A 20814-nucleotide genomic window follows, 5' to 3' on the forward strand; every position below is an offset into this window, starting at 1 on the left:
TATTTGTTTAAGTGAATGTGAGGTACGTGCAGCTTTAAAAAAACTTGACCCAAATAAAGGATCCGGCTTGGACAATATACCGAACATTTTTCTTAAAAACTGCGCGGATAATTTGTCTGGGCCTTTGTGTGAATTATACAATAGATCCTTAAAAGATTTTCCACTGCACTGGAAAAGGGCGCGGTTAACACCAATACATAAAAATGGTGATAGAAACGCTGTATCGAATTACCGACCTGTGTCTGTTCTTCCGGCACCTGGTAAAGTTTTAGAATCGCTGGTTCAACAGAAAATTTACTGACATGTTAAACATAAACTGCACCCAGAACAACATGGTTTTTTACCAAAGAAATCTACCACCACAAATTTAGTCAGTTTCATTGAGGATGTTGCGGGCGTGATCGATGAAGGACAGGAAATCCACGCTATTTACACGGACTTTAGTAAGGCGTTCGATTTAATTGATCATAATTTATTATTAAGAAAGATTTATGAATTGGGTATTCATGGGTCCTTGTACCGATGGTGCGAATCGTACTTAAGTAACCGGACTCAATTAGTCAAGATTCGTGGATATACATCACGAGCTAATGTAATCCCAACGGGCGTGCCTCAGGGATCCCACCTGGGTCCCCTTTTTTTCCTCTTATTTGTGAACGATCTGGCCAATGGTCTAAAGTGTAATTTTAAGATGTACGCGGATGATTTGAAGTTGTATATGCGAGTTAAATGCGAGGACGATAGGATAATGCTGCAAAAAGAATTATATCACGTTGAAGATTGGTGTCTCAGGAACAGAATGCCATTAAATGAAAATAAATGTTATTGCATGAACTTCACAAAAAAGAAGAACACGTTGCCTCTTTCATATATTTTAAAAAGTAACAATCTTAAAGCAGTATACAGTATTAGAGACTTAGGAGTCATAGTAGACAGTTCACTAAATTTCAAAGATCACATGGATCACATAATAAGTAAATCGTCCAGTCTTTCCGGATTCATTTCTAGGCAATTAAAATATTTTAAGGACCCTCGCGTTGTGATTCCTATTTACAATTGCATTGTAAAAAGCGTCTTGGAATATAACAGTTGTGTTTGGTCTCCCAGCTATGCCGTGCATTCCAGCAGATTGGAGAGAATTCAGAAAAGATTTGTGTATCAACTGTCCTACATTAATAATCAATGCAAAACATTGGTATCATACGAAAAAAGATTGAGTTTTTACAAAATGAGGCCTCTAAGTGTACGCTGTAAGTGTTTGGATATACTGTTTCTGTACAAACTGATACATGGTCTGGTGGATTGCCCTGAACTCCTTTCGCGCATTAAAATAGAAGTTCCACGTCCTGCTAGCCGTTTGGAAAATAGGAAGTGCTTTAAACCTTCGCACGTCCTACGCACGTTATTCGCGCGTAACTAAATCTGTATTTTATAGTAGGACGCGTGAGAGAATTACCCTATTGTCGTACTAACGTAGGTCAAAACTCTCCTATAAACAGGTGCTGTTCGTACTATAATGGTGTTAGGTATAATTTCGATATTTTCTCGAGTTCTCTATCCTCAGCCAGGAGTAACATTTACTCTGCGTTGTGTTGAAAATAATTGTAGTGTTGCTTGAATTACTATAGAAGTTTAAAGTTTAAAATTTAAAGTGTAGCGTGTACATTGTCAGTGAGTTTATGTAGTTTCACTAAGCACGATGTGCTCACTAGTTTAGGAATTGCACCGCAAATGTTTGTTTTGGTAAATAGTTTTTAAGGCTGTTTAAGTGTCAATTTCAATTTGTGAACCAAATAAATAAAAAAAAAAAAAAAATTATGTCTCGTGCGTGAGAGTGAAAGAGAGAACAACTGTATTGGTGATAATGCGTTAGTAAGTAGGTATGTATTAATTACGCTGTTTTTTAGTGCAATGATGTTGGCGTATGCCGCGTCTACTAGTATAATAGGTCATTGTTTGCGGCTAACGAGCCACCAGTTCTCATCAGAGCGGGAGCTCAAAATGCGTTACAGCACCGCACCAAAACACAGGAACGATCTGCTGCAAAACACACTGCAACTTTATGTAAGATGACGCAGCGACACCGCACCACTCCAGTGAAAGCGCTTCTAATCACCGATCTTCTCTATACACTTCTATATACTTGACTGGTTATACTTGATTGATTTGATTCTAAATCAACTGTCAGTCGAAGAAGTTTTTATACTTCTGAGATAACTTGACCGAAAATTTTGAAATACAACAAAAATATGCATTTTTAGTTTACTTACTTTTGCCTACCATGTCGCTTCAATAACATTTTTTAAATATTATGTTGTAGTATCAAAAGCGGCGCTGGAGAAACACCTTATATCCACCAACAGTAGTTGCGTGCGACTCAACCTCCTCACGTGGGACTGCAACGGATGTCCCTTGATCCACTTTATCATCTCTATCAAAGGATTCGAAGAATTTTCGTGGAGGTCTGAAACAGCAGAGTTGGAACCTCATCCGTTCGTCTTTTGCGATCTGCAGCCGGCCATGTGGTACCATTTGAGGATAGTCGCAACCACCACCGCTGGCGTGACAACAGCTACATATTACTTTTCAACGCTCACAGAAACTGGTGGTATGATAATTTTACTATTTTGATTAATAACATCAGTTGGTACCTACTATTAAGTTGTAGCAATTTGTATTCTGATTTGATACTCATTTGATACTCAACACGTACCTTCATTGGTCCTTCGAGCCGGATCTGCAGAATCATAAAATCGTCTAATAAAAAAATCTATTGTTGCATTTATTTTATAACAATCTCCCTTTTTTGGCTCGTACCGTTATTTTGCTATCTGTTCTCATTATCCTTATTTGTCAGTTTTTTATAAACTAAATTTTAAAAAAATGTTGTGTGGTTTTATGAAACCATGGTAAAAGTGAAACTGTTCGAACGGTTCCGAACACTGCTTTGTGTAGCGCATGTCGCGTGCCGAGTAGGTATACCTACTCGGCAGCCGCGATACACGCGACATGCGCTTCATAGACCAAAAAGTTTGAGACGATGTAATAAAAGTTTCACTTAAAAAAAAACAAAGGTGTATTGTATATTTCCACGTATATTGCAGAGCGCATCCCAGCTCCGGCGCAGTTCCCGGCGCACGGGCCGGCGGGCGGGGCGGGCGGGGCGGGTGCGGGCGCGCTGGCGCTGCTCGCCGCCGCCGCCGCGCTCGCCACCGCGCTGCTGCTGCTCGCTGTTATTGTGTACAAAAGGAGGTCAGTGGCATAGTAGAAGTAGTGAGCGTGGATATAATATAAACAAATTGAATTACATTTATCATGAACTATAATTGCCATGCCAATTTGAACTTGAATCATCAGCAGGCGCAATTGATATAAATTTCATTTTAATTGCTGTGTTTTACTTCAGCAGCACAGCGAAATGCTTTAGGAAGGGCTACGAGCCGAGCAGCGTGTCAGAAGAAGACAAGTCGGTGGAGAAGAGAGATAACAGGAGAAACTGCCAGCAGGTGTACACTTCGTCACCTATCAAGTCTAGTAAAAAGGAACAACAGGGTAAGCATAAGTTCACAAAATAATGAAAATAAAATAAAAAAGGTATGCTTTGTGCCATTCATAGTAAAAATAAATCTATATTTTTATTTTTTATTAACGCAATCCTAAAAACAATATTTTTTTTAACATAGGTAAATCTAAACCATCGTGCATCGTTACAGAATACATAATAGTAGCAGCTATCGTCATGAATGATCAGAACTGAAGTATAAAAACTTAAAAAGGACCGTTGAAAATATCTACCTTTTGACGTAACAACGTCTTATAATTCGATAGAGCCGGCTGCACGCCCGAAAAAACATGACTCATGCGGCGTTACCTCGCTCTGAGGCGTTCCAGTGCAAGCGAGAGCGCGGAATGAGCGACAAAGAAGGACAATCGTTGTCACGTTCAACTATCGTCAGTAAACCGACTTTACAGACAATAAATTTTTTTGAAAATGTGTGAAAACGTTGTAACCTACGTTATTGACACGACAATATACAGAAATTTATTTTCCGCAACTTTGCAGAGATGTACGAGATAAGTCCGTACGCAACGTTCAGCATGTCGAGCGGCGCCGTGTGCAACGAGGGCGCGGGTGCAGGTGTGGGGGGCGCGGGTGTGGGGGGTGTGGGGGGGAGCGGCACTGCGGGGGGCAGTGTGGGCGGGGCCACGGCGGCCAGCGGCACGCTGCGCACGTTCGGGCGCGCCGAGCCCGCGCCGCTCAGCGCCGCGCCGCCACGGCACCACCACCATGATCCAGCTGACTCAGGTGGGTATAAGTTACTGAAAATCAACCCTGTAAAATTTTCTAAAATTGCACTAGCTGAGCTGTTTCCTTTTTGTTTGGGTGGTCATGACTCTATTTTTTTTTTATTTAAATTTATTTACTATTATTAATCCTGATGGTTGTGTGTATATAAATAAATGTTTCTTTCATTCTGTTCCCAGATGAGTACACGTTGTCGCGCGCGATGACGTTGATGGTGCGGCGTGGCGAGTCCGACTCCGAATCCAGCGGCTCGCCCTGCGCTGAGTGTAGCGCCGCTGGCTATCAGCCCGCCAAGGGTACGTGACCGGTGAACTGCATTGAATTATAATTATTATTATTGGTCTAGTAAGATTTAGGAGGAGAAGATAATCCCACCAAAAACATAAATGTAAAATTTGGAGCCGAGTTCAATCGTTGACTTAATTTGCCAAAAAAAGAAATGACATCCAAATGTGTGCCAAGTTCTGCAGACAGACCAGAAATTTATTTACAAAGATGTATTAAGTTCTTAGGTTGACTGAAAACTCAATTGTTTTATTTTCCCTTAGAGAACAATATTAATTCCAAAATATAACTTTTTTAATTTGAATTATATAATTATTTTCACAAAGCAAACAACTAATGACCTAATGACCTATGAACACAATAATTTGATGAGGCTAGTTTTCCATACTGTTTATATTTTGTGAGGTTCTAAAAACTAGCCTCATCAAATTATGGGGTTCAATAGGTCATTAGTTGTTTGCTTTGTGAAAATAATTATATAATTCAAATTAAAAAAGTTATATTTTGGAATAAACATTGTTCTCTAAGGGAAAATAAAACAATTGAGTTTTCAGTCAACCTAAGAACTTAATACATCTTTGTAAATAAATTTCTGGACTGTCTGCAGAACTTGGCACACATTTGGATGTCATTTCTTTTTTTGGCAAATTAAGTCAACGATTGAACTCGGCTCCAAATTTTACATTTATGTTTTTGGTGGGATATCATTACTTTTTGTACAGAAAATTACTCTGCAAATTTGATTTACTTTATGAATATAATACCTACTTTTTATATACGATTTTTTTATTTTTTCTTGCGGTTTCTCTGTATGGTTTGTATTTTTTTCTATATTTTCTTATATGTTATGAATGTCAGCGCCACAGAACAGTAAGAACATAATAGAAGTGCTATGTGGGCGTGGCCCACGTGTCACTAGTAAGGTAAGATCACCTAACTCGCTCTCAGTTGTGCGCAGAAAAATATTCGAGTCGGTTGTCAACTGTCAAACCTTTTTTCCATATTTATTCATTATTTAGAGCGTGTTGTTCGGTATTAGAGTGGAAAAATGATAGCAGACGAAATAATATCAGCAATCGAGGCATTTCATACCATCGGTAAGTCTTATTTATATTATGTTACAACTTCGCTTGTCGTAATTTGTCAAAAATTTATAAAAATATTAAGTCAAAATGAACCTTAATCCATAAGAATTAATAAGTACTAATATAGATTGAACAGCAAATAAGACTTTCTGGAATATTATTGAAATAAACAAACGAATGTCGGATTAGTGATGCATGTGGCGCATATCGACAGTATAGATACTTTAGAAAAGACAAACATTTTAAATATTAAATTTTATTCTATTTTTCCTTAGCTTTCATTTGTCCTATTTATTTATAGATTTTCGAAAGAGCCTAATTTAAAAGAGAAATGGGTAATAAATGCAACGTGACGAGTTAACTGGATGCCGAACAGCAATAAGCAGTCTAACAAAGGCCACCGATACATCAAACCTACGGCAGTTCCAAGATTTAAAATAATGCATATTTTCTGTTTGTTTTGTAAATATAGATTTATACTATTCTATTCCGTTTTTTATTTAAATATAATAATATGAAAAGACGTACTTAGTAGTAATAAACATACTCCAAAATGTGACACATTATCCTATACTCATATAATAGAAAGAAAAAAAAATGCACAAAAATATATTTATTTGTGAATTATCGATAACAAGGCTGACATCCCTTAGAGCATAGCATCAGGTTAATGTCAAGTTAATGTCATTAATTTAGAGTGACACAAATTTCAACCTTATCTTTATGTGTAGAGGTTCAAAGTTATATGTATTGAAAACCAACGCCATCTGTTGTGGAATAGCTGAATGTTTTCGAATTTGGAATTTCTGAGCAAAGAGAAACAAACAGCTAATATACCTAGGGATGTTATACTAAAATAAACCGTAACTTGGTTCGTTAGGGTACATAATTGAAATGCTGAATTTATAACCTAAGTCAGTTTTTACTCAAATTAAGCTGTCCAATCAAAGGCATAGTTTACTTGTAGTGTACTGTATAACTATCGGTTTAAATGTGTGGGTTTGGCGACACTGGTTTTCATACTAATGATGACATTATAGCACTTCTATTATGTTCTTACTGTTCTGTGGTCAGCGCACATTGCCCCGTCATTATCTGCAATTTTTTAAACTCGTTTTCTGTTTAAAAGATTACATGATTTTCTAAACATCCAGCGTGAATTTGTACACACACTATTACCAAGATGCAAAGATCGTTGTAGAAGAATCGTCGCCTTACTCCATGACGTTACGGTATTGCCATGACGCGATCTTGAAATTTTACTCTAAACGCGCCTAAAGATATTTCACTTATATTAATATTACGCAAATTAAATCATTTCGACCTTCGACGAAGCCTTCTTCCATTACGCTGAAATTAAAACGTTTAATATCAGTTTTGAATAAAGAAATCATGAAATCGAACTTCGAAGTAATCCGCCCTAGCGATACTAGCGCGAGTGAGTGTGATGTCAGAGGCGCATCGAATCTACAGATGTTTCGTACTAAACTATGTAAACTTCAATAATCTATATAATATCTCAGTCATTTATTGATGGATTTCAAATTTTTTTCGGCCACTGATTAGTTTTGATCTATTTTTTAAGACTAGTAAGGTGAATATAATATTTTCTATTTTTATAAACTTTTCCATTTTTCCATACAAACAAAATTAATATCATTGAAAAAAAATTTAAATACAGATAAATTCAGTATTTTCTGATTTTTTCCTTTGTACACTCACTATTACCTAGTTGATTACAAAATTTGAACTTTCTAGGTCATCTGGAAGTGGGTTAGGTTTTGTATATGTCTATAAGTCAGTCAGTCTTAAAAATTGCGATTTTTGGATATTAATATCTATGCAACTGTTTAATCTGTATTTATGAAATTTAAGGTTCTTGTTTATCTTGAGGTCCTCTTGATATGTACCAAATTTGGTTTATTTAACTTAAATTGTTTTCGAGTTATAAGGGGGTGAAAAGTGGCTCGAAATGGTTCGTGTAAATATACACACGGCTGCTGTTCGCCAGTTCTCTTCGCTTGAACTCGGCTTGACACGCTGCCGCGTGTCTAGATGTACTGCTGTTATACTAAGATACTTTTTAATGTTTTTGAAGTGAAAACTTCTTTAGCGGCGTTGGGTATAAAATCTTAAACTCGCGACAGGACACGTGGCCTGATCGAAAAAGCGTAAGACGGACTTTTTTTTTTGAAGTGAAAACTTCTTTAGCGGCGTTGGGTATAAAATCTTAAACTCGCGTCAGGACACGTGGCCATCGAAAAAGCGTAAGACGGATGTTTTTTTTTTTTTTTAGCCCTTATATTTCCATGCGTAAGACGGATACCATTACAAAATATCAAACATGCTGAACGTTAATAATCAAGTTTTCACTTCTGCCGGCACACCCGGAGTGCAACTCGCCTTTTTTTTTCTTTGGTGATTACTTCAAGTTCAATTATTAGAAGAAAGAAAATGATAAGCTTTAATATTATCTTCATTAGATGTCAGCTTAAAAGCGGAGAGCTACGGCGCGTTCCCGGAGGAGTCGTTCCGCGGCGTGACGGACTCGAGCGCGGAGTCGTGCGCGTCCGCCGCGCGCCTCCCCGCGCGCCGCCGCCCGCGCCGACACGCGCCCAGCGCACACAGGTATACACTGCACACTACAATATAGTATCGAGCCAAGGTGCGACAAGTCAAGCTTTTGGAAAATTTCAAAAATACCAAAATCGTCACCTTACTCCATGACGTGATTGTGTTGCCATGACGTGAATTTGAAATTTTAATCTTGACGCGCCTTCTAAAGAAGTTTCAAAAATAACAACATGATGTAAATCCTGTAAATCATTGCGGTTGTCAGCATCGTGCACGCCGCACCGTCAATCGTATTAGTGACATATCACACTAGCGGATTGCGAGCGGTTTCAAAGCGGAGCGGGTGCGCTGCGAATACGTTGCGGGCGCGCAACGAACACGCCGCGGATGCGCAGCGAATTCGTTGCGGACGCGTGGCAGATGCGCAACGTTTACGTCGCGGTCATGTACACTCATTAACAAAATGGAATCCGTGCTGGTTGTTTCTTATAACTTGTTATAGTATAATAATTATGAGATCATTATTTTTTACGAGTTTCATAACATGTTAATGTTTAGGGTATTGTTTTATCTATTAAATCTTGGTCGAAATGCAATCAGATAACTTAATTGCTCATTATGAAAGTTCACTAGCGAAATAAATTTTAAAGCTCCTTAACTTAAACAGGACTATCTTATTATTAGATAAATAGCAGTGAATAGAAAATTTTATCAAGCAACCAGCAACTCACTATCACTTTGCTCATAATTAGGTTCACAAAATCTCTTTATAAAATACGTTGCTATGGGAGAGATTATACTGGTCAAGTGGTCAGTCGTTACATACTTTTGGAATGTATGTTACATTCTTAAGTCCTAGTAATTCAATTTTATAGCACCTTTTACAACAACTTCAGTTGTTATTACATATTTAGTTAAGTAAGTGCATTTCCACAGTACGGTTAAAAAATGGAGTGCTACAGAAACGATGGAAATATTGAATGGAAGTTAGGCAAGGGCTGGCTTTTGTGCGAGAGTATACAAAATGACGTTGACGCTTCTATTCGCAGCGAAACCGTTGCGCGTCCGCGGCGTGTTTGCTGCGCATCCGCGGCGTGTTCGCTGCGCATCCGCGGCGTGTTCGTTGCGCACCCGCTCCGCTTTGAAACCGCTCGCAATCCGCTAGTGTGATATGGCACTTATAACTGCCTACGTTACAACCGTCCGAATCGTCAGAAAGAACGAAAATTTGATTGATTTAGACGCCCTCTACACAGGGGTTAGAAAAACAAATAGTCTAGTACGTTCTTGCGTTCAACGCCATCTTTTTGCATCTTTCATAAATACTAGCATGGCTTATAAAACTGTGATTTCCGAATTATAAGAGTTTTGGAATTTTCTGCTGGATGGCGTATTTTTTTAATGGTGTTTTATTATATCCGCAGATACCCGCAGCGTCAGGAACAGGAGAGGCGAGATTTTACGATACACGTTTGAAGAACGACAATAAAGACTGCTATAAGCGACTAGAAATAATTATTACTGTTAGTAGATTAATATAAACGATTTGTTGGTTTATTTGTAACAAAGTTTCTAATTTTGTAATTAACTCGAATTATTCGCGGCCTATTTGGATATTATATAGAGATGTATCTACCATCGACAAAAATGGACAAAATTGTAAATTTCGAAATATTTTTTTGATACGTAATAGGTACTGAATAGGTTTGTTACTGTATATTTAAGGATAAACTACAAATATGAGAGAAGGCATTGTAATAATTTTATATCGAGTTACGTTGGACTTTCTATAGTTCTTAGCTATATTAAAAAAAAGACGGGTTGCACTCCGGGAGTGCCGGCAGAAGTGAAAACTTGATTATTAACGTTCAGCATGTTTGATATTTTGGAATGGTATCTGTCTTACGCATGGACTATAAGGGCTAAAAAAAAAAAACATCCGTCTTACGCTTTTTCGATCAGGCCACGTGTACTGACGCGAGTTTAAGATTTTATACCCAACGCCGCTAAAGAAGTTTTCACTTCAAAAAAAGTACTGAACAATACTACTAGTCAAATATACCACTGACTTTTTTACTGTTTATTTTGTGAACGTTTGTATAATAATTATTATTAATGTTAAGAATTTTTAAGCTATAATATTATATAATTTAGTTATATAATTAGCAAGTTTCGTATGTTTGCTCAATGTTTTATAAGGTACTTATTATGTTAATTACGCCAAATTACACTGCCGACCCTGTAAATATCTGTTTAGATAATAATAAAGTTTTAAGATTCATTTGTGTCTTTTATTTCACTAATCTCAAACCCACATACACATCGCTTCAGAATTATTAGGTTATAGTTCGTACACAATATAAGTTTTTTGAGTTTTACAATACTATAAAAAGAATGTGATAAGAGTTTCCATACGACCGTCACACACCCATCGACCATCACACAGCATAATAATTGTTAGGTTATATTCCCGATAGAGATTCACAAAAGTTTGTAACTTATAAAACATAAAAGGCACACTAGCCGGTACTAAATAATTAATGTGTCTGAAGTGAAAACGTGCAAACACCTTTCCTTTACGTTACAAGGTTATCAGACTTCTTTTATTATTGGCTGTCCACATCGATAAGGAAAATTAAAAGAAATCAAAATCTGAATATGGCATTATCTTGAACAAGGTACAAGCATATTTGAATATGATCACGACACTTATATTAAAGCGTGCTCCATTTGTACATCAAAACAACTGAACCGATTTCGATACATTTTACCAAAGAATTAATAGAATAAATTGTACATCACAGACTAATTGACAGTTATTATTATACGAGTGTCGATTTTTTAAGCTATAACATAAACACACGAATCGCCACACCACGGGCAGTGAGCTAGTTCATCGGTAAAACGTCAAGCTAGGTTACAAAACAGCAAAAACACAGTCATACTTAGCAATTCCATCCCGTTACCGCCAATCTCGAAAGTGTAACAGACAGAAAGGAGTGTTGTGCTTTGGCTCTGAGAGCTGAGAGCGAGTCGAGGGCCAGCCTAATTGGACACTGGGACCCGCTCTATCAATGTCCTAGCTGTGCCGAATGGCAATGATGTAATTTTTGAGGTAAAGGAAAATCTCCCATACATGATGTAAATATTGATTGCTAGGAAATTTAAATACTTATACTGAACATTATAACATTCCTTGTAGCGTAGAGAAATTCGCTCATAGCTTTTGTTTTAAATCTTGATTTACAGACCATTAATAAAGGTACCAGGTAAAAAAGAACAATAATGTCTTCACAAGGTCTTCACGTATACTTTACATGCCGTTTTTTATTATAAAAATAACCACTGAAAATTTAATCATCTAAACTAAAATTCACTCTAGAATTATTCAATTTATACGTAAAATATTTGAATAGCTCCAATAAATTACCAAACAAAGCTGCCAGGTCGTCATTGGCAGCGGAGGTCAACTCTCTTTGTCCCTCGGATCGGCACTCCGGTGACGTTGTTACCCCTACATTTATGTGTTTTAACTATGTCTTTATATTGCAGATTTTCAAAGAAAGTATACTTGCAACGGGTATTTTGTTTTGTTAAAGTTTATATTATTTTCGAAATTATTAAATAAATAAATAAAATAAATAATTTATTGTATAAAAACATGGTACATACAAAGATATTAAGATCAAAATTAAAGAACATTCATGTTTTTACTGTAACTACCTATCATACAATAATTATAATTAATTGACATGGATGGTTTTAAAAAGTTTTTTTTTTATGATTTTAAAATTTGATTAAACAAAGTTCCAAACTGGAACATACAATAAAACAATTCACAAAAAAAGAATAGGTAAACAAAATAAGGGCATTTCCTGTTTGATTGCTTGAATAAATTACCTTTATTGTTATCATTACCCAACTCGCCAACTCATGAGAGTTCCTTTTATCATTTTCTTGAAATTTCCCATGTCTTAATTGTCACGTTGTAACTTGGAGTGAATAAAAAGGCACAAAGGGACTGAAAACTTTTATATAAATGTTTTCAGCTGCAACATCCTGTAATAACTTTAACAATTACTAACTCTCATTTGCACATAATTTTAGAAGGGAAAAATATAGCCTATTATAAGGTACTATCGCTAAAACTTAGTAAAGAAGACTACCCTTTCATTGTGTTGAACGGAAAAGTTTTGAGTTATCCAGAATCCAGGTTAGTTGGAGTTGGAATTTGCTTGACCCTTTGTAATAAGACTTAGTTGTTCAATGATTTTCTGGAAACTTGATCAAGGTTTACCTTCTTTGTGACTACTATTTCATTGTATTTATGTTTTGGCTATAATGAGAACAGTTGTTCCATTATTTATCCTAAAATATATCATCCCTATACCATCCAGTTTATACAAAAAGTTAGTACAACATTTAACACTTGTAATTCCTCACCTATTTTTAATAATTTTAAGTACACAATTTGAGTATATAAGACCGTTTATTAAATTTGATGCAATATGTACCGACCTACAAGTCAGATTTTTTCGTTAAAATGACTATGAGTAAAATACACATAGGACTCAGATTGATTATTTTTTTTTTATTAACAGTTCATTTTTACTATCTCTTACAATCGTGGGCAACAGTTTGTAAAATTTTACAAATATAAATAATGATAGGTTTAAGTAAAAATAAGCACAGATATAAGATATAACTTAGTAGCACAGATATAAATTAGTTTTAAGGTTAGATTTTATCCGCAAAATAGGTTGAACTCGCAAAAAATCTGATGTACACAAATAGAATCGAATTGAATCATTCAATCGAATCTAATCAAGAGTTTAACTTTCAATATCATCATGCTATAGTTATCTTTAGATCATATTTTGTACATTTTTTGATTCACATTTTATTATATTGATAATATTCATGTTTTAATAAAAAAGACACCCATGAAGTAAAGATAATATAAGCTATTAGATATGTGTTATATCAACGTGAGGATGATACAATGTGAGAAATGCGGCCACTTACGAATTAGAAGGTAATAACATTGGAAAATGCCTAACAAGTAGTTAATGTCTTACGTATGTGATAAAAATAATTGTTTTTATAGTAGACTTAATTATAAAGTAATCGAGTGTAGAACATGATGCTCCATTCCCACGACAAAAGACATCACACATAATTTAGGACCCTTTTTAACAAAGGACAAAGCATGACTGGATAATCTCTTGTGAAGAAAAGTGTGGTAAGTATATTAAAGTATAATGTAGGAGAAACTTTGAGGCTGAAAACTTCAATACTTGTAAAAAAAATTTGAGGACTCATTTAATAATATTTTTTTACAACTGATTTAATTGGATTATATATATATATTTTATAACTCCCATTTATTTAAAGTTACTCGTACGTTTACGTATTTCACGTTTAAAATACATGCATAATATGATGATTACTTTGAAATGTACTGAGCGAATCGCAACAAATTTCATTAGTATAATTTATTAAGACCCGTTTGATTTGTATTTTATGCAAATATAATGCTGAAACTTGAAGATGTCCACAAAACGTAATATTTTCCTTCATCTTTATTAATTAAGGCGTTTTCAAAGGCCCAGCACGAACATAAGGGCTCCACACACTCATACTGCTCAAAACACGACTTATTTCCTTTCTCTACATGCAGTAAGAGTCCTTTACCTTACCCAAGAACTTCAAAAGCGCGCATTTCCTGACAAAGTTGAAACTTGTACTCAGCACGAGAAATGCAACTGTAAACGCATATATTCAAGACTCAAAATTCGATCGGTGATTGCAAAGATTTTTGTACGATTTCACGCATGCGCTGAAATCAAGGCAGCCATTTTCAAAAACACACACATAGACATGTGATAGAGGAGTTACGTTTGAATAATACACACACAAAAAATGTATCAAATTTGCTTGCGGCTGTGTGCGTGCGTTTGTTTTGTGTGTGAGGGATGCTGAGTAAAGTCTTGACTACAATGTACTTGAATTTGATATCTGTGTCTTGTATTTTTAAGGAAGATGGAAAATCATGTAATAATGTATCCAAGCTTTGGATATGATATGTTTGTATATGAAGTTTTATGTTATATAATAAGTTACAGTTTAATTAAATTTAATAATTATTTACATTTTTTAAATACATTATAATGATTTTTCACACTAGATTCCCTACCTTCATTGCTATGCAATAAAAGAACAATGTTGATAATATGTTAACGTTCAAAATATATTTTTAATAACAATTTTTATGTTATTATAATATGGCATGCAATTTTTACATATTTTCAACAAAATATAGAGCTCACCAAAAATAATTTGTATTTTTGTGGAGACTTACATGACTATAATACTAAACTCTACATTACAATACTATATAGAAATCACTACTTAAGCCACAACCTAAGAAAATCACAGTCACAAGCCACAGAACCCACAAACATTTATCAAAATTTATCTGAACTCAGCTCAATAGATGACCTGACCTGGCTTCCACGCAGAGATTTAGTCAGGCTGTAGCCGCCGCGCCAGGCGGTCCCGCGTCCGCGTCAAACCGTCCTCTAGGAAAATAGAAAAATAAAACTAGGTACGTAGCATCCTTGCGAGTTGCGGGGTTGAGGTCTCCACGAGTGCCTGTTAAGTTTTCGAGTTGCGTATTCAATGTGCTCCCGATCAGCTGATGCGAAGCTTTGAGTGGAGCTTGAGTGAAGTTTTCAGAACTCGAATAAATATTTGTGAGACGGTATGGAGTTGACAGTAATTACTGTATGTAGGATAAATATGAGGTGCTAACCTTCTGCGAGTGACCTATTTATGAAATGAGATATATTTTACATAAAAATCAGATGACGGACCGATTTCTGATCCACGTGGATTCATGATAACATAATGTTTATAATGCTCTCTCGTTTGGTTATATCGCATTTTATTCACGTTTAATGTAAAAAATGGAAGATAAAGAGAAATAAAATACTTATTACCTAGCAGTTTTTATCATGAACACAGATTGATTACTGGTTTTTCAGCTAGCCATTAACCCCGGCTTCGCCGCTGTTTGACCGAAAGCTTATCGCTCGGTAAAGATGTAGGTAGATTTCTAATGCAAAAATAATTCTTAAAAATTAATCTAGTACTTTTTTAGTTTATTCGTGAGAAACGAACAATAAAAAATATTCTTGCTCTTCATAATAATAGTAAACACTTCGCAGAAATTAGTTTTTTATATAAATAATTAACTATACTGGTTTCATTTGGATTGACCCGAGAAAAATACAACGAAATATTTGCTCAATTCGTCTTCGTCGACCACGACCGATGTAACTTCCTACTGGAGAACTAATTGTTGCATTAGATTCAGTTATTTTACAGTATATATATGTAGTACAGTTAAAAATATAAACGGTAAGAGGCAGGTATATTCTATTCAATCCTTGTGTTAGAAAATATACCGGCTGAATTGATAACCTCCTCCTTTTTTTGAAGTCGGTTAAAAATGAATCTCTTCTAGACAACCTTAATGAAAGTGAGAATTATTGTAAGAGAATACTATTGAATACATTTAGTTCTAGAAATAAGAATAAACGTGAACTCATTAACGTGATTAATCTGTAATAATATTATTTATCCCATAATATGTGTGTATTATATTTAAATATCAAAAAAAGAAACACGGGAATATAATATATTATATTTTATAAATTTTTATTATTTATATCACCAAGCACAATATGTTAATTACGTTTAAAATTAATTCATGTTAATATATAATTACTATTTTAAATTATTAATTTATCCTGAAAGAATAAACATGTATAATTTAAATATAGGTACATAATTACACAACAATATTCACATTTTCGTATTTATTAATTTATTGTTTAAAAATAAAAGTAACGTAGGTAGAGCTTAAAATAGAGCTCATTTTAGTAATCATGTATGTATTGAAAATTCAAAATTGGATAAAGCAATACAATATCAGTGAATAATTCCAATTTATGTTTCATACCAATTGCAATATGATCAAAAGTCGCATTACCGAAATTAAAAATTGGACGTTAAGAGTCAAGTGTGAGTCGAATATTGTCATTGAGATTTAATGATTCTCAATAAGTACTTATGATCCAAATTAATAATCACTTTTAGTATATAATATCATGTAAAAGTCAGAATACATCATATTTGATAATTTTAGAAGATCATAGCAATGTATTAATTCGTTACAAAAGATGTATAATATCTAGTATTATATAGTAATTAATATCATATTGTTTAAAACTTAGTTCAAAAGCTTTTGATTGACAAAAATAAACTAAAGGATTAGCTTTTTAACAAATAGTTTTAACCTTCACAATTGAATATCTATGATTTAAATATTATGAGTAATATTTAAAAAATATGAAACTTTATATTCTACCATTGAACCTATAAATTTTAATTGAAACAATACATATCTAGACACGCGGTAGCGTGTCAAGCCGAGTTCAAGCGAAGAGAACTGGCGAGCAGCAGCCGTGTGTATATTTACACGAACCATTTCGAGCCACTTTTCACCCCCTTATAACTCGAAAACTATTTAAGTTATATAAACCAAATTTGGTACATATCAAGAGGACCTCAAGATAAACAAGAAACTTAAAATTCATAAATACAGATTAAACAGTTGCGTAGATATTAATATCCAAAAATCGCAATTTTTAAGACTGACTGACTTATAGACATATACAAAACCTAACCCACTTCCAGATGACCTAGAAAGTTCAAATTTTGTAATCAACTAGGTAATAGTGAGTGTACAAAGGAAAAAATCAGAAAATACTGAATTTATTTGTATTTAATTTTTTTTTCAATGACATAAATTTTGTTTGTATGGAAAAATGGAAAAGTTTAAAAAAAAAGAAAATAGTATATTCAGTATTCACCTTACTAGTCTTAAAAAATAGATCAAAACTAATCAGTGGCCGAAAAAAATTTTGAAATCCATCAATAAATGACTGAGATATAGATTATTGAAGTTTACATATTTGAGGACGAAACATCTGTAGATTCGAAGCGCCTCTGACATCACACTCACTCGCGCTAGTATCGCTAGGGCGGATTACTTCGATTGCATGATTTCTTTATTCAAAACTGTTATTAAACGTAAAATAAAAGACAATTGTAATAAAAATATTGCCTTTATTGCTCATACAGTTAAAAATCTAATATATAAAAATCAATGCCACTTTTCGTTGTAATTCCATAACTCGAGAACGGCTGAACCGATTTCGATAATTCTTTTTTTATTATATTCCTTGAAGTACGAGGATGGTTCTTATGTAGAGAAAACGTAAACATGTACCACGGGCGAAGCCGGGGCGGACCGCTAGTAATATATAATTTTACATATTCACATTTATTTATTCTTTATTTATGAGTGTTTAGTTTAGTTTTAATTTCAGTGTAAATAAATAAATAAAATCTTTATTTTGCTTTAAACATGGTATTCAATGGTGATACAATTATATTAATAAAGCACAAACATGTTTAGCCAATTATACAAGCATGCAAAAATAATTACCATAAATGGTGTAATGGAAGAAGGCTTCGTCGAAGGTCGAAATGATTTCATTTGCGTAATATTAATATGAGTGAAACATCTTTAGGCGCGTTTAGAGTAAAATTTCAAGATCGCGTCATGGCAATACCGTAACGTCATGGAGTAAGGCGACGATTCTTCTACAACGATCTTCGCATCTTGGTAATAGTGTGTGTACAAATTCACGCTGGATGTTTAGAAAATCATGTAATCTTTTAAACAGAAAACGAGTTTAAAAAATTGCAGATAATGACGGGGCAATGTGCGCTGACATTCATAACATACAAGAAAATATAGAAAATAATACTAAACAAACCATACAGAGAAACCGCAAGAAAAAAAATCGTATATAAAAAGTATTATATATTTTATAAAGTAAATCAAATTTGCAGAGTAATTTTCTGTACAAAAAGTAATGATATCCCACCAAAAACATAAATGTAAAAATTGGAGCCGAGTTCAATCGTTGACTTAATTTGCCAAAAAAAGAAATGAGATCTAAATGTGTGCCAAGTTCTGCAGACAGTCCAGAAATTTATTTACAAAGATGTATTAAGTTCTTAGGTTGACTGAAAACTCAATTGTTTTATTTTCCCTTAGAGAACAATGTTTATTCCAAAATATAACTTTTTTAATTTGAATAATATAATTATTTTCACAAAGCAAACAACTAATGACCTATTGAACCCCATAATTTGATGAGGCTAGTTTTACATAGGTACTGTTTATATTTTGTGAGGTTCTAAAAACTAGCCTCATCAAATTATGGGGTTCAATAGGTCATTAGTTGTTTGCTTTGTGAAAATAATTATATTATTCAAATTAAAAAAGTTATATTTTGGAATAAACATTGTTCTCTAAGGGAAAATAAAACAATTGAGTTTTCAGTCAACCTAAGAACTTAATACATCTTTGTAAATAAATTTCTGGACTGTCTGCAGAACTTGGCACACATTTAGATCTCATTTCTTTTTTTGGCAAATTAAGTCAACGATTGAACTCGGCTCCAATTTTTACATTTATGTTTTTGGTGGGATTGAATACTTAGTGAATTAGTGTGCATAAAATGTAGGTTAGAAAACCTCACGATAAGAAAACTTTACAGTCAGAGGTTAACAATGTACTTAGGAATAGGTATAAATTTTGGGCACCATAATATATAAGCAGTTATTATATACATTTATTGTTATTGTAGAAATGTTCATATTCGAGCTCTTACGTGACAATTGTTATAACGAAGCTTTTACGAGGGTTCTTCGATGTTGTGTACGAAGAACTTCACCTTTTTAGTTTATTGTATTCAAATGTTAAATTTTCATCGTTTTGTTTATGTTATATTCTAAACTAGCTCTCTACCTATATTTTCTTCTGTATATTCTCACATGCTTGGCATGCGTGCTTTAAATAATTTTATTATGCAAGTAACGCATATCCCGTTTAAATTTTCACAGTCTTTCACTCACTATATTACTATCTATACTAATATAATAAAGCTGAAGAGTTTGTTTGTTTGTTTGAACGCGCTAATCTCGGGAACTACTGGTCCGATTTTAAACATTCTTTCGGTGTTAGATAGCCCATTTATCAAGGAAGGTTATAGGCTATATATCATCACGCTACAACCAACAGGAGCGGAGCCACGGGGGTGAAACCGCGCGGAGCAGCTAGTATTATATGAAAGTTAAGAATGACGCAGATTTGAGATTTGGCGTCTCAGCAGAAAATACAAGTAGTTTAAAAAAAATTTCAAATACCTTCGGTTAATATGTTTTGGAATTAATTTATTTCTCAAAATTTAATTCATTTAATAAATGTACTAATTTACCTATACCTTTAGCAAAATTAATATTGTAAGCTTACCTAAAATTATTATTGTATACCTACACTCGCAAAAATTTCTTACTTAAAAAAATAGGAGCAAAGCTGTGTGCAAAACTAGTACATAGTCCGTATATTCAACAAAGAAGTTACGCACAGGAATAACAAAAAATCCGATACTTTTCATACAGTTCTGTTTTTGTTGAGTTATTGTTATCGTATTGAGAACTTCTAAAAAGCTTTCGGTTACGAAAATAAACCATCAATAATTTATATTCAACAACTCTGTATTTTAGCTTCACTAAAGATACTTCGAATTATTAAGCCAATATTTAGGTAAAAGTTATTTTTATTATAATTACTTTTTTCATTGATTCCAAAATAATCAATGGAGAGTGAGTTAACTTTAATTTTTTTATTCCATTAATATTTCTTTATTGAACCAATAAATGCATAAAGAAATTTAAAGTAAAATGGAGGCCTTATCGCTTAAATAAAACCCAGAAAGGTAATTATTTGGTAGCATTTTTATATCATTTAACACTCTTCTGTCTGTTCGGTTAGCCTTTCATCAGTCACCTGCTGGAAATTATTAATGGAAAATATTGTATATTCAGTTGAAACATGAACATAATCCTTCCGGGTGTTTAACCGTCATTCAGACGAATCTCTTTGATCTGGCCTTTACGTCCAATGTTATAGAGTCAATTGTGTCTTATTTTTAATGCATTTCAATACTTTATTGACGTCACTTTATGAAAGTGTAAATAAAAATAATACGTTGCATATCTTTTTATTTGAAATGAAAGGAACTATGAAAGTTTCTTACCGGCTTTTATCTGTAGTAATAATTGCTTAATGAATGATGAATGCTGTCTCATTATCATATGTTATGGATTAAAGCGCTTTAAATGGTTTAGACGGATGAATAACTGTCTGAGTTTGTATAAGAACTTTCTGTGGGTAACATTCATAACTGAAAACTCTTTCTCTTGCATTCATTCTTAACGATTTTCACTAAACAACTCATTCATAAGAATGGTCAGTGTTTATGAATAGTGTTTGTGATGAATGCTTACCATTTTACATTATAATACAATGTATTGACCCAGATATTGAACCAGAAATAAATATTTTTTTTTTGTTAAGTA

At 34.0% G+C, this 20814-nt stretch overlaps 2 protein-coding genes across 2 annotated transcripts; both read left to right on the forward strand.

The window, feature by feature from the left end:
* Positions 1-2131: 2131 nt before the first annotated feature.
* Positions 2132-3712, forward strand: LOC123698731. The gene is made up of 3 exons (XM_045645843.1): positions 2132-2608; positions 3105-3252; positions 3410-3712. The coding sequence occupies exons 1-3, from the start codon at positions 2521-2523 to the stop codon at positions 3573-3575; spliced, it is 402 nt and encodes a 133-aa protein (XP_045501799.1). The 5' UTR covers positions 2132-2520; the 3' UTR covers positions 3576-3712.
* A 353-nt stretch (positions 3713-4065) lies between these two features.
* Positions 4066-10018, forward strand: LOC123697364. The gene is made up of 4 exons (XM_045643859.1): positions 4066-4306; positions 4486-4602; positions 8160-8304; positions 9675-10018. Exons 1-4 carry the CDS (start codon positions 4066-4068, stop codon positions 9724-9726), a joined length of 555 nt encoding a protein of 184 aa, XP_045499815.1. The 3' UTR covers positions 9727-10018.
* The last annotated feature ends 10796 nt before the right edge of the window (positions 10019-20814 follow it).

Source organism: Colias croceus, chromosome 1 (genome assembly GCF_905220415.1).
Source record: "Colias croceus chromosome 1, ilColCroc2.1".
Classification (NCBI taxonomy): Eukaryota; Metazoa; Arthropoda; class Insecta; order Lepidoptera; family Pieridae; genus Colias; species Colias croceus.

Bases quoted from the DNA above. Each gene is read 5' to 3' on its own strand.
- LOC123698731 (XM_045645843.1), top strand. From the start codon at position 2,521: ATGTGGTACCATTTGAGGATAGTCGCAACCACCACCGCTGGCGTGACA. The intron at 2,609-3,104 runs GTATGATAATTT...CGTATATTGCAG, and splicing joins AACGCTCACAGAAACTGGTG to AGCGCATCCCAGCTCCGGCG. The intron at 3,253-3,409 runs GTCAGTGGCATA...TTACTTCAGCAG, and splicing joins GTTATTGTGTACAAAAGGAG to CACAGCGAAATGCTTTAGGA.
- LOC123697364 (XM_045643859.1), top strand. From the start codon at position 4,066: ATGTACGAGATAAGTCCGTACGCAACGTTCAGCATGTCGAGCGGCGCC. The intron at 4,603-8,159 runs GTACGTGACCGG...TATCTTCATTAG, and splicing joins TGGCTATCAGCCCGCCAAGG to ATGTCAGCTTAAAAGCGGAG. The intron at 8,305-9,674 runs GTATACACTGCA...TTATATCCGCAG, and splicing joins CACGCGCCCAGCGCACACAG to ATACCCGCAGCGTCAGGAAC.